The following is a 13,764-nucleotide window of genomic DNA, read 5'->3' as shown; positions in this document are numbered from 1 at the left end:
CTAGAACTTCCCATACTTGCTCAAACCATCAAGGTGTTTAAGTCCCTTAGATAAAATAGCTCAGTGTTTACGCAGAGCCCACACAACCCTGCTGTAATCTCTAGATTGCTTACAGTCCTTGTCACATCGTCAATGCCATGCCGTGCTCTTTCGTTTAAGAAATGATGAAAAGAAAGAAATCTGTACACGTTCAAATTTCTTCTGAGCTTCTTTTTTCGCTGTCTGCGGTTGAATTCGTGGGCGTGGGCATCTCTGACACAGAGGACTGGCTCTGTGCTTTGCTGCATGTGTCCTTCCTGCTACAGGAAACGCAATGCCAAGACCAGAAGCCACCCTTAGCCTAGAGCATTCTCCACTCTCTGGCTCCGGCTCTCTCCACCCTGTCTACCAGGCTCCGTAGCTCAGCTCCCTCCTCCCTCACAGGGCTCCCATCCTAAAGGATCGCTGTCCTTCTTCAGTGCAGCCCCAGATTTACATCTTTCTTAGACACATCTGCCCTGTGTGATCCTCCCAGGGCTCCCTGAGCTCCGGTACTGGCCCATTGGCACTTGCTTGGTGTCCATCCAGGCAGTGCCCTTGCATCCAAAAGCAGGTCAGACACACACACACACACGAGAGAGAGAGAGAGAGAGAGAGAGAGAGAGAGAGAGAGAGAGAGAGAGAGAGAGAGAGAGAGAGAGAGAGAGATCAAACAAACAATCCTCCCCTGCCTACCTCCACAACCCAAGGTTTGTGGTATCTCAGTCCACAGAGCAGCCACTATTCTATTCCTGGGTAAGATGAGACATTATTTACCCAGCCTCCTAGAGGCAGGATGGATGCCATTGTCTTTGGCATGGACTAGCACGTTCTGTTCTGGAGAGGGGTACATGAGCTATGCCTGAAGTTGGAACCAACACTTTGAAATGCTTTGAATCCCTTTAATCATTCAACATTTTCAAAGATGGATGAGCTGCTCTTCTTGTGACGGGGACAAAACACCCGAGAAAAGCAATGCTTGATTTTGGCTCATGGTTTAGGAAAGGATGCAGTTCATCATGACGTCAGGATAGTGAGACAGTCAAGAACCAGAGGACAATTGGAAGTGGGGTCAGGTTATAAACCTCAAAGCCCACCTCCACGACCCACTTCCTTCCGTGAGCATCCACCTTCTAAAGGTTCCACAGCCTCCCAACAGCACTGCCAGCTGGGGACCAAGCCTTCCATCCCGTGAGCCCAAAGGGACATTTCACATTTAGGCCTCCGCACTCAGTGTTGAGTCTCCCACAATTTAGTCAGAAGCCCAGCGGTGTGACATCTGAGACTTTTAACTCTTGCGGCAGGCCCAGATGAAGGTCAACAGGGCTTTCAGGACAGGTACACCCCGTACTCCTCCGACCAATGGCCTTTGCATGTTGCAGGTATAAAATTTGACCCAAGTGGATCGAGGGTTGTGCGGAAAGATGGCGTTATTGTCAGCAACTCTCTGGCTGCATTTGCTTACATTCGAGGTAGGTGAACGAGTGGGAGTTTCTTGGGGTGCAGAAGGGTGTACTCGCTGCCTCACTGAGGGATACTCTGATAACGAGGGAAAAGTGGCTTTTAAGGTGTATCGGCAGTGTTGTGAAGCACAGGGCCAGGATGCAAATATAGCTGCAGCCATAAAACCAAGAGACCTGCAAGAATAAAACCGAGTTGCTGAGGGTTTGGTCTCCAAAGGAATTTCCCCTTTGAAAAATAGAAATGCATTCCCCAGATCTAAGAATTAGGATTATTGAATTCTACTCACAGCTGGAAGAAAAACAAGGCAGACCACATAAGAAGCAAAACAGGTCCTGCCATGGGATGACAGCCACCTCAGGAGGCTGGAGAGTGACGATGGTTGCCAAGGTTTCCTGGTCAGTCTCCCCAGGGCTGACAGCTTGCTCTAGGCCTGGCCATGTGCAGTCCTCTCTGAGGAGGAATGCGCACTCCTTGTTCCCTTCCCGCATGACCTAGACAGATTGTACCTTGGAATGTTGTCTGCAAGTTTCAGCGCTGGCTTCCTGCTTGAGGAAGGCGCCGTCACCCAGTTTATGCCACACTAGTTAATAGAAGACCCAGGACTCCTCAAGTAAAACCATCCTGGCTCATGGTTCTGGAGGTCAAGTTCAAGATCCGGTGGCTCCATCAGTTTGGGCTGTGGTGAGGGTGGGGCATCATGAGTGACCGCATTTTGAACTAGAGGAGAAGGAGAGAAAGGAATAGAGCAGGGTCCTACAATCCCCTTGATGGTGCATGCCTAGTGACCTAAAGGCTTCCCATTGATCCCACCCCTTAAAAGTCCACAGCACCCCCAAGGCCACCATGGGAACCAAACTTTAGGTCTCAGGGGAACATTAATCAAAATTGTGTAGAGGCCAGAAACTCCAAGACCTTCCGTAAAATGCCCAGTATCAGCATGCGTGAATGTCGCTATTTAAGTCTGATGGGGCTGGGCTTACGTGGGGTAGAGCTTCCTCCGAGGGAAATCAAGGCTTAGAGAAACATCTCAACACAGGAGCTAGAGAGCCTGGCCCTAGCACCCCGTCCCTGCAGCATTTTCCCACTCAGCGCTCCTCCCGTGAGTGTGCCTTATCCCGTGAGCATGCCTTATCCTGCATGGTCATTTGCCTTTTATTTCCTTACATTTCTCTCCTGTGTCCATTCTTTCTGCTCCTGATGACTGTCAAAGTCAAATGTGAACATCTGTCTTTTGGTGTAACATGAGGGCTGCTTGTTGGGGTTTCTGTCCTGACCAGTTCCCCTAGCTGGTAAGCCCCAAAGAAATTACACAGAGGTCTCTATAAGTTATAAACTGATTGGCCCATTAGTTCAGGCTTCTTATTAGCTCTTGTAGCTTATGTTAATCTATTATTCTAGTATATGTTAGCCACATGGCTCAGTACCTTTCTCAGTGGGGTAGGTCACATCCTGCTTCTCGAGTGTTCTTGGCAGGACTGGGAGGAATGGGTTTCCTCCTGCCCAGAATTCTCCTGTTCTCATCACCTGGCCTCTACTTCCTGTCTGGTTGACCTGCCTATACTTCCTGCCTGGCCAATCAGTGTTTATTTAAAACATGTTTGACAGAATACAGACGATTCTCCCACACCATTTTGGAAGTATGTTTACAGTTTCAAAGTCCCTTCAGGTGGAGGAGGATGATGAAGAGAAGCAGGGATGCTGTTGGCTGAGGTGTAGCCATGCTGGGCTTTCTGCTTCTGGATGCCATCCTTCCTCAGGCACCTTGGTCTTCTTAGCCACCACAACAAAACACTGTAGGCTGGAGCTTAAGGAACAACTTCTATTTTCTGACAGTTCTGGAGGGAGGCTGGAAGGAAGCCCGTGATCGAGAGCCTCCTTCTGGAGTGTAGACAGCCACCTGCTGGCTGCGGCCTCCTGTGTGCATGTGTGTTGGGGTAGTGGGGGTCGGAAAAGGAGCATGTGAACTTTTCTAAACCCACCAGTCCTATCAGATAAGGACCTGCTGGTGAACTCTGCTAACCTTAATTAGCTCCAGAAAGTTCTGTCTACTAGGGGTTAGGACATTAGCATGCATTTGGGGAACATGATCAGTCCAGAGCAGCAACTCTGATCTTGAATTCCACACTTAAAGGAGCCGAGGGTCAGAGGAGTTGAGCCATTTTGCAAGGGCACCATGGACAGCGGCTGGGTCCAGCTTCAGGCCGGGAGAGGGGCAAGGCTGTCAATCAGCTTCCACAAAGAACTCTCTCTTCAGGCTTTGGAACCTCTTGCCCAGTGCTATGTAAATATCCCTTTCTCTGTCCTTTCATGTGCTCATCCTGCTACACGTGCGGATGGTGTGTTTGCCTGTCTACGCTCCTAAGGACAGACGGCTGTCATCTAGTTTACCTCTGTCATAGCTTATGTCTAGATAGTTCTGGGTGCACAAGGACGCAGTGAGTAGCTAACAAAAGGCTGAATAATAAATCCCAAGCTGATATTATGGCTGTCTTACACTTTCATCATCTAATAAATAACAACTTTTTTCAATAGATCTGAAAAGATGGCTCAGTGGTTAAGAGTAATTTGCTGCTCTTGCAGAGGACCCAAGTTCAGTTCCCAACATCCATGTCAGGAGACTTACCACTGCCTGTGATTCTAGTTCAGGGGACCTGACACCACTCTTCGGCCTCAGTGGGTGTGCATTCACACACACACACACACATGCACACACATGCACACACACACATGCACACACTCCACACACTCACATACACGTGCACGCGCGCGAGCACACACACACATACACGTTAACTGTGTCTGTGGTGCACACATGCCATGGCATAAATATGAATGTCAGAGGACAATTCTGTGCAGTTGATTCTCTCCTAACGCTGTTTGGGGATCAAATTCAGGTTTTCATGTTTACGTGGCAAAAGCCTTTATCCAGAGCCATCTCGTTAGCTGTCTACAACCCAGAATAATGCTCCATCCTGTTAATGTGAGGACCGGATGGGATGTTGTTTAATTTTCTTGAGAGATGTTTCATTATGTTCATCTCAGCAAGTTACAGCAAGGCAGGCGTGGGTCTGAAAAGCCTTGCTTCGGGGCTAGGGTCCTATTTGATAGGACACATTGATAGTGAGGCCAGTGGATAGAGCAGCTGGGAAGCCCAGGGCTTGAGTACATTGAGGGAAAGCAAAAAGGCATTCCTTAATCAGGCCACCACGTAGCTTTGCCATGATAATGCAGTGAAGTGGACAGGGACTAGCAGACAGGCGGCCAAAGCCGAGGGGCTTGACCTGCACAGGGAAACTTGGAGGCTGACAGAAGGGACACAAGAATGTTCAAGGGTCTCTGCTGAACCATGCTCCCTCTGGCCATTGATGTGATCTGCAAGGGCATTTCCCATAGAAAGGGGAAGTGTGTGTGTGCATGTGCACACGTGTATGTGGGTGTGTGGAATGTGTGCATGCGTGAGTGTGTGTTATGTGTTATCTATGTGTACTTGTGGCATGTTTGGTGTGTGTCTGTGATAGATGTGGTAAGTGTGATGGGTGGTGTGTATGGTAGATATGTGGTGTATGGACATTTGTGTGTTGTGTTTGTGTTGTGTGGTAGGGTGTATGGTGTATACTGTTTGTGTGTGTGGACGTAAGGCTGGTGGCACTTGTTTATGATATGAGGGACTTCGGGTGGGGGATGGTAGCGTGTGTGCATGTGTTTATGTATGTACATGAATGTTCTGAGGAATACAGCTCATTAGGTGCTTCAGCAGAAGCCACTGCACCCTGCATGAGGGACTTATTTAGTCTTGCTCTCGAAATAAATAAATGACCCCTCCCAGAGCACCAAATTAGTATCTTATTGGCATCTGGCTGTGTGTGTTTACCTCATCTGGGCCTGCCTGTCTTGATCAATATTCAGTCACTCTCCCTACTGTTGGGGGTTGTGGTGTGTGTACGTGAGTGTTCAGCCTCAGGCAAGCCTAATGAGAACTTTGGGGGTGTCTTTGGGATCTGGGAGCACAGCCAAGGCAACCTTGTTGGTTCTCAGAACAGAATTCTAGGACATCGGAGGAGCTGTATGAAAGAGGAGAGATTTCATCACACATCCCAAAGTCGGCTACATGACCCCCTCAGGGCGGACAAACAGAGCGGCACGGTGCTGTCACGTGGGTGTGTGCTCTAAAGTGTCCCTGGGTCTCCAGCTCTGACAGGCAGTCCCGTCACATCCCTGAGTGCTGTCATGTGGGTGTGTGCTCTAAAGTGTCCCTGGGTCTCCAGCTCTGACAGGCAGTCCCGTCACATCCCTGAGTGCTGTCACGTGGGTGTGGGCTCTAAAGTGTCCCCTGGGTCTCCAGCTCTGACAGGCAGTCCCGTCACATCCCTGAGTGCTGTCAGACCTGTCCCCAAACACTGTGTGCTTCTTCCTCCTCGAGGACTCCAGCCAAGTCCCACAAGAGGGGGACCCTAGACAGAGGCCTCTGCTGGCTTATCTGGGTGTGACTAAATTTGAACTGGAGTTTGTATTGGCCCCAGACCAGTATCTAAAGAGCAAATGGAGCCTAAAGGCCCCTGGCACCCATTCTGAGGCTCCTGGGGGGGTCATTCCCTCTAGCCTGCCATGGACTGGGGCTAAATTTAGAATACAACAGAAACTCTCTGAAGGTTCTGTTCAACCACAACAGAAAGACTGCCTCATCTAGAGATTCTATCTATTCATCTCTATTCAGCTCATTCTATCAAGAGATTATAGAAGAGGGTCCGTTGGTTCTAGAAAATGGAGGAAATGCTTTCTGTGTAAAGTCCCGGGCAGTGGGCAAGAGCCCTGGCTTAAGCCCAGGTCTCAGTTAGTGGTGGCTTTGGAAAGTTCTAGGCTACATCAGAGGTTAGGCCAGCTCATCTCTAAGGTGCCATCTGCCTCCACTCTGGGAACCCCTGAATCCCAGGAGTAGAACCTGGACCCTGCCACCTAGAGAGGGGGGGAGAGACGCTGATTTTGTGGTAGCGTGTGATGGGCCCCAAGGACTCACCCATTCACTCAATCTGATTAATCTCAATCCTTTAAAAACGGGGCTGGGGTATAACTCAATGCTCAAACACCAGCCCCGCATGTGTGGTGTCCCAAAATTCAGACTTCAGTGTGGAACAAAAAGTCCTTAAATAAATAAGAGGTAGAGTAACAGATTGAGTTTGCTGTGGAGCGAGACGTTGACCTGAGTCCGTGGAGCCTGAGATCTTGTCAGCTGCTGCACCTTGGCTTGGATAAGAGACCTTTGGTCCTCAGAAACTTGATGTAGGAGTCAGTTTCTGCCTGGAGCTGGCTCTGACCCACCATGAGTGGCTAGGAAGTGAATTACGGGTCTTCCCTCTTAAACCCTTGCATGAGGTATCAATTCCAACACATAAACTGTGAGGAACACTCAAGTGGCATCTGAACCGTGTCAGAAGGCAAGTGTGACGTTGGGGGAGGTGGAGCCGGCTTTGATCTGTGGGGAAGCCGGAGGGAAGGTCCGACCTGATGCCCTGGTCTTGGCATCCTTCCTGTTGAGTGACTTCGTTCTGAGAGTCAGTGCCTCCAGATAGGCCGTCTGCCACCACTCCCAGAGGTGAAAGTGGCCCTTCTCTCTGTCGCAAAGGACATGTGTCTCTGCGAGACTGAATCCTTTGTATACTCTTCACACTGTACTGATAGCATGGCAGATGTGATATTGTCCCTTCTTCATCCAAAATCAATGCTGGGTCTTAAAGGGAGTGGGGAGATGCCAGGCAGGGGTAGGGTCACAAAGTGTGGCAAAGATAAGTGAGTTACTCTAGGGACAGCTTGGGCCACGGGAAGGGAGCTGGCTGGGGAGGTATCACTTTCGGGAAGATAAAGTGTCCTGGTTCCATCTCAACTGTGCCATCCCTCACTGCGTCCTGGAGTTTAGAGACTCCAGTCCAGAGCCCTGGGGAGGGACAGCAGCTGGGAAGACAACCATTTTCATTGTTTTTCCCACAATGAAAGGCATGACCGTGTGCCTGGATAGGGTTCTGGGCAGCTGAGAGGTGCTGAGAAAATGCTGGAGACACCAAAGCTCATTCCAGGAGTCCCAGGATTCAGTCCTGGTTCGCCCGAAAGGCTGCTGGCCTCTGTAGCCTTCCTTCTGGCCTCAGCTTGAACATTTATAAAAGTGTTCAATCAAGGGCCCCCAGCTCAAACCAATAAAGTTTTATTGAAACACATTCAGGCCCTGTGCTTTACATATTGTCGGTGGCTACTTGCTATAATTTGAATCTGACATGTCCCCCACAAGGTCATATTTGAATGTTTGTTTCCTGATAGTAGTGTCCTTTTGGGAAGAACTCCCGTTCAGCTCCACTTTGCCACATGACCCTGTTGCCATGGCTTCTCTGGCATGACGGATGGCAAATCCAAAATTAACCCTTTCAGACCCTCCCTCGCTCTGTTCTTCCCACAGCCCACCCCGAGAGAGCTGCCCTGCTGTTTGTGTCTAGTGTCTGCGTCGGCCTGGTCCTCACGCTGTGTGCCCTGGTCATCAGAGTGTCCTGTGCCAAGGACTTCCAGGAGCTGGGACAGGGACGGGAGCATCTGGTGCTAGCCAGCGACAAGGCTGAGGAGGACAGCGAGGAGGAGGTGGAAGAGGAGGAGTCCTCGGACTCCGAGTTTCCTGCCGAACTGTCCAGGTTTTGTAGGACTTCATATCCCGCCTACAGCTCCGTAGAGGCCGCTGAGCTGGCAGAAAGGATTGAGCGTAGGGAGCAAATCATTCAAGAAATATGGCTGAACAGCGGCCTGGACTCCTCAATCCCGAGGAACATGGGCCACTTCTACTGAAAACCAGACACATCTGGATGAGATCACACTTCCTGAAGAGGGAAGGATCCAGAATGCCCTGTCTCCCCACCCCCTCTTGTACCTTCTGTGAAGGAGAATCTGTCATGTCATCCGAGACGGGTGAAGCCAGAAAGCTGCCAAAGGGACGTCTCTCTGTTTACAGCACACCCCGGAATAAACGAGGAGGAAGAAGACTTGGTGTCTTGTCTTTGCTTGAATTCATGTCTACACATCGATAATTCTCTATGTAATTGATATTCACATTGACGCAGCACTTGTACCAGGAGCTGGATCATGCGTGTTCATGAGACGGTACACCGATGTGCTGAGCACACAGGGGACCCACAGATAGTCATTAAAGTTACAGGGATGGAAGCGGTGAGGTGGCTCAGGAAGTAAAAGGTGACCGCCACCAAGCCCGAACGACCTGAGTTCAAATCCCCAGAACCTACAGTGTGGAAGGAGAGGACCAACAACACTTTAATTATACCCATAGGACAAAAAACAGGAGCTCACCAGGTATTTGTTAATTAATGAACTAGCTAATTAATTGATTTTATATGTTGGGGCAGCATCGCTCTGTTGGCTTGGAATTTGTTAGCTGAGGTCCGATGGCCTCAGCCTCTTGAGCGCTTGGATTACAGTCATGTGACAGTCGTGTGACAGTCATGATAGTCCTGTGCCACCATGCCTGGTCCACAGATGATTTTGAATTCTCAACATTATTTGTTTAGAGCAGAGACTCACAGGCTTTCTTAAGGGAAAGATGAGGAACTGCTCAGGCACGGGAGGCCATGATTCTTTTGACCACCTCTGTGCCTGAAGGAGGCCTCATGTGATAGCTTCCGTCAGCTCCCATGTGACAGATAAACACGACTGTTTCCGTGCACTGTCCTGGGGACACAGGGACCTGTGTTCCATTTACTTGTGCACTGTGTTTGGTATAGTCCCCACATGTAGCTCAGTCTGGCCTCAAGCTCACGATAGTCTAGTGAGCGCTAGGGGTAGGGGTGTGAGTCAGGACACCCAGATTCCCTGGCTTAAAAAAAAGCAGCCATCGGGGCCTTGGGAAATGGCTCAGTGAGCAAGCAGCTTACTCTGCAAGCTCTGATTTGAATTTGATCTCCAGAACACAGGTAAGAAAGGCACAGTGCCCCTCCCCCACTTGCTCCCAGCCTAGCCATGGTGGTAAGTTCTAGGCCAGTGAGAGAAGAAACTACATTTAAAGGAGGATTGAGTGAAGAGTGACACCCAAGGCTGACATTTTCACAGTATAAGAGCTAATGCTAGCTAAGGGGCTGCACACTTGCTCAAGGGCTGCACACTTGCTCAGGGGCTGCACACTTGCTCAGGGGCTGCACACTTGCTCAGCCTGCATACTTGCTCAGGGTGCACACTTGCATGTGCAAGAGGCAGGTTTAGCTCATGCATGGTTTCATTCCATACACTAAAAGTTTGCAGATTCCCGGGTCTAAATTTAATGCCATGCTGCTTCTGGTGGTAAAATCCAGCAACCAACAACCTGGATAGGGAGCAAGTGGGGATGACTTTGAAGCCTCTGCAAAGCGCGGGTACTACCTGCTGGGAGCTGGCACCTGGAGCCCGTGAAGGGGAATCACTGCAGGTGCAGGACAGAATCTGTAATGGCTGATTTAGAAGGCTGCCCCTAGTGGACAGGAGGCTCACAGCAGGGGAATTGTGGCAAAGGCAGTTTTCATTATTCCAGGGGGGCCGGGAGGGAGGGGGGTTATGCTGTAGGCTGTGTGTTTTAACACCTGGTCCCAGCGGTAGCTGTAGAGGATGTAGGACCTAGCAGGAGGAACTACACTAAGGAGTCAGGCTCTTGTGGCCCAACTGTCAGCTTCCTTGTCCATTGGTGCCCTCTGAACAGGAGACCCCACATTTCTGCTGCCAAGGGAACTTCTGCTGCTGTGATGTTCAGGCCATTCCCTCTGAAACTGAGCGGAAAATAACCCTTTCCTCCCTGAGGCTGTTTCTGCCAGTCACACAGAGGTGACTAACTCAGGATTTGAGATGGTCCAGCTCTATCTATCACACACACTGTATCAGTGACCTTTTGCCAACCTGACACAAGCCAGGGTCTTCTGAGACTTCGGCTGAGAATTTGCCTCATCAAATTGGCCTGTAGGCAAGCCTATGGGGGAATTTTCTTGAATAATGATTGATATAAGAGGTTCCCACACCCTGGGCAGATAGTCCTGGATGGGATTTTTAAAAAAAGCGGGCTGAACAAGCTGTAAGGAACAAGCCAAAAAGCAGCATTCCCCTGGGGTTCTGCTCCAGTCTGTCCCGACTTCCCTCAATGATAGACTCTGTAATGGGTATCTCTGCAAACCAAATAAACCCTCTCCTCCCAAGCTGCTTTTGGTCATGGTGTGTATCACAGCCAGAGAAAGCACACGAGGACGTGTGCCTACTACAAGTGAGCTCTGCCTCTCCCCCTCAACCCCACAGTAACTCGTCAAAGCCTGCAGGCAAGTACTGGCAGGTGAGGTATGGGGGCACAGCACATGGCTAGAAAAGGCTTGGTCAGAAAAGACGTCATGTTGTCTGAGTGGAAACTAAATTTCTCTGGGGTTCCTGGGTCTCTGCGGCCTCTATCCACGCTGCAGGGCAAGGAGAGAACTTGAGGGGTGTGGAGTGACGTATTCCAAATGTCACCTAAGAGACATTTCCTCTGGATTATAGCAACGAGATGGTGTCTAGTACCCAACTTTTCTTTTTTCCATTTATATGTGGTGTGGCATGCATACATGCATGCGTGTGTGCAGTATGGCATGCATGTGTGTGCATGCATGTGGAGGCTTAAGGCTGATGTCAGGAATTCTCTTCTGTCACTCTTCCACCTTATTCAGTGAGGCAGGGTCTCTCAATCAAATCTAGAGCTCATCGATTAAGGCTAGTCTTACTAGCCAGCTTGTTCTAGAGAGCCCTCATCTCAGCCTTCCAAGGTTGGAAGGACAGGAGGGCCCCGCGTCCATCAACACTGTATGTGGATCCTGGGATCTAAATTCTGGTCCACACACTTCAGCCATAGAGCCCGCGTTCTCTATGTTGGTTTTGTTGCATCCAAAGAGACTCCTTGTCTCTTCGTTTCCTTGAGCTTTGAGCTATTGTCCTTGCTCTCAGAGTAGCCTCTTCCTTAGTCTGGGTCTGTGCCCAACAAGTCTCTCTCAGGCTCATGAACATAATTGCTGTCAATCTGATGTCTCTCTTCATGGGGCCACAGAAAAAATTGCAGGAGAAGGAGCTCCCTTTACCAGTTAGAAATAGCTGTGTCCACACTGACACGGCCACAGAAAATTCCATAATGTCTTTCCCTGAGTATCTGCCTCCCCGAGTATATATACATACATATGTACACACATGCATATGTACATACATATACATATACAAAATATGTGCCTAGTACACAATACACACATATATGCATACATATGTACACATGTATACACATACATATATACATGGATATATGTATATACATGCATACACACATACATGCATATGTGCATTCTCTCTTTTACACACACACACACACACACACACACACACACACACACTGACTCATTTGTGCACACTCTTCCTGTCCCCTTCAGGGCGCCTGCACGCCAGGCTGCCGAGGAATAGGTCAATCTTCAGTCTCTACAAATGCAATAACCTATTGAATTTCATTGTTTGGCCTCCAAAGGAGAAGGCCCCTTTCTTCTCCTGGCCTCATGGGTCCTGCTGAAACTGTGTTTGGGGCAAGAATCCCAGCAGTAAAATCCAAAGCACACTTGGATGAGGACTTGCTGCTGGACCAGACTGGGAGGGGATGGAGGAAACTCCCACCTGGAGGGGCACCCAGAGAGCTCAGAGTGCCCAAGAGCTGCCACCCTTCATGGCTGTGTATGTCTCTGAGCAGAGGAGTCCCCGCCATTCCCAAGCAGTTGGGCCACAGACAGTTCTGCAGGGAGTTTTGCACAGGCAGCCATTTGGGTGACCTTGTGTTAAGGCTGACTCTGAGAGCATGTGCTGCCTGCAGTGACTCAGTCCACCGTGTTAAGTTAGACACGAACATCTGCCCATGTGCCACAGACAGTTCTGCCATTCATCAGCCAAGGTGTGAGCAGACATCAAATCCACAGTAAAGCACCCCACACCAAAGCTCACTCACTGAGCTCACACACCGAGCCCACACACCAATGCTCACACACCGAGCTCACACACACTGATGCTCACACACCGAGCTCACACACCAACGCTCACTCTCCTGGGTATGCTGTCACCTGCCTACCTTCTAACCCTGATACCTTGGCACAAAGATGTTCACTCTCCTGGAAACCGCTCCCCACAGAGTCAAGTCCCTTTTCCTGTCCCAGCGACACTTCCTGCAGTGTTGACTTCTGTTTGCTTTGCGACACATGACTTACCCTGTGGCAGCTGCTTCTACCAACATTTTCTAGATCATCATTGCTGCTGTCACCTCCCTTCCTGTGTCCCCTGAGAAGATTGTGAAAATCTACAAGAATCTGGGGGCAGGTCAGAGAAACCCACTGTCTTCTGGAGGTGTAAAAACCCAGAGCCAGAAGGTGAGTTTGACCGCAGACATTGGTCTCTGACTATTGACTAATTTGTTTGACGTTTGAGAGCAATTCTGTTGAGTTGAAAAGAAAAGCCACATGGCATACAAGCTGTGAACCTTAGCTGTTGTCCAGAGGAGGAAGATTGGAGAATCATGTCATTAGTGAGCAACCACACGGCAGAAGCTGAGGTTGGGGTATCGCTCGGTACAAAAAGAGTGAGAGCCCATGGTGTCCCAGAAAGCAAGGCTAGGTAGGCTTTGACAAGCATCGAAAAGAAGGAGAAAGAGACATAATGAAGAAAAAAAGGAACTTATGTCCTTCTGAGTGAGTGGGGAAAGTGAGCCGGTTAGTAGCCTAGCCACATGGCTGTGACTCTGGGGATAGCCATCCTGACTAGTTTCAGGAAATAAACCAGGTACACAAATATTATACTATCTTGCTCCTATGTGAGATAGAAAATGTTGCTCTCAGACAAGCCGGGAACAGAAGGGTGGCTATCAGAGAGGTTGGGGGAATGAGAGGGTGGGGAAGGTAGCTAAAGCGGGAGAGGAGCAAGCTATGGGCTGCGTCTCAATGGCTTGAAGAAAGGATGTCCCATGTTTGCACCGTGAAGCTGTCGTATTGGAGGAGAAAGCCATCTCAAGGTACAGATGTACCATAGCTGTTTCTTTTAATCTACCAGTTAAAGTAATATTTTTTTGAGACAGTGTCCCCTTGTGGTTCAGGGTTCCCTAGGACTTGTAACCTTGTAACCCCGTGCCTTAGCTTCACCACCGTACCTGCCCTGAACTGTTATTTAATAGTTAATAGTAATAATAAAGATTGCCAGTCACTATTTGGTTAATCTTGACAACCTGGAAATTGCCAAATTGCA

At 49.5% G+C, this 13,764-nt stretch overlaps 1 protein-coding gene across 3 annotated transcripts in view; it reads left to right on the top strand.

The window, feature by feature from the left end:
- Eva1c (eva-1 homolog C) overlaps window positions 1-8,475 on the top strand; it is a 75,070-nt gene extending 66,595 nt beyond the window's left edge. For all 3 annotated transcript variants that reach the window (XM_038345269.1, XM_038345268.1, XM_038345267.1), the window contains 2 exons: window positions 1,401-1,490; window positions 7,925-8,475. In XM_038345269.1, coding sequence (XP_038201197.1) covers window positions 1,401-1,490; window positions 7,925-8,301 — 467 coding nt within the window. In that variant the 3' untranslated portion in view covers window positions 8,302-8,475. The remainder of the gene's footprint in view (window positions 1-1,400; window positions 1,491-7,924) is intronic.
- Window positions 8,476-13,764: the final 5,289 nt, after the last annotated feature.

The sequence above is a fragment of the Arvicola amphibius genome, chromosome 10 (assembly GCF_903992535.2).
Source record: "Arvicola amphibius chromosome 10, mArvAmp1.2, whole genome shotgun sequence".
In the NCBI taxonomy this organism is placed as follows: Eukaryota; Metazoa; Chordata; class Mammalia; order Rodentia; family Cricetidae; genus Arvicola; species Arvicola amphibius.
The sequence above is the reverse complement of the archived record's forward strand: the minus strand, read 5'-3'. Positions and strand labels throughout refer to the sequence as shown.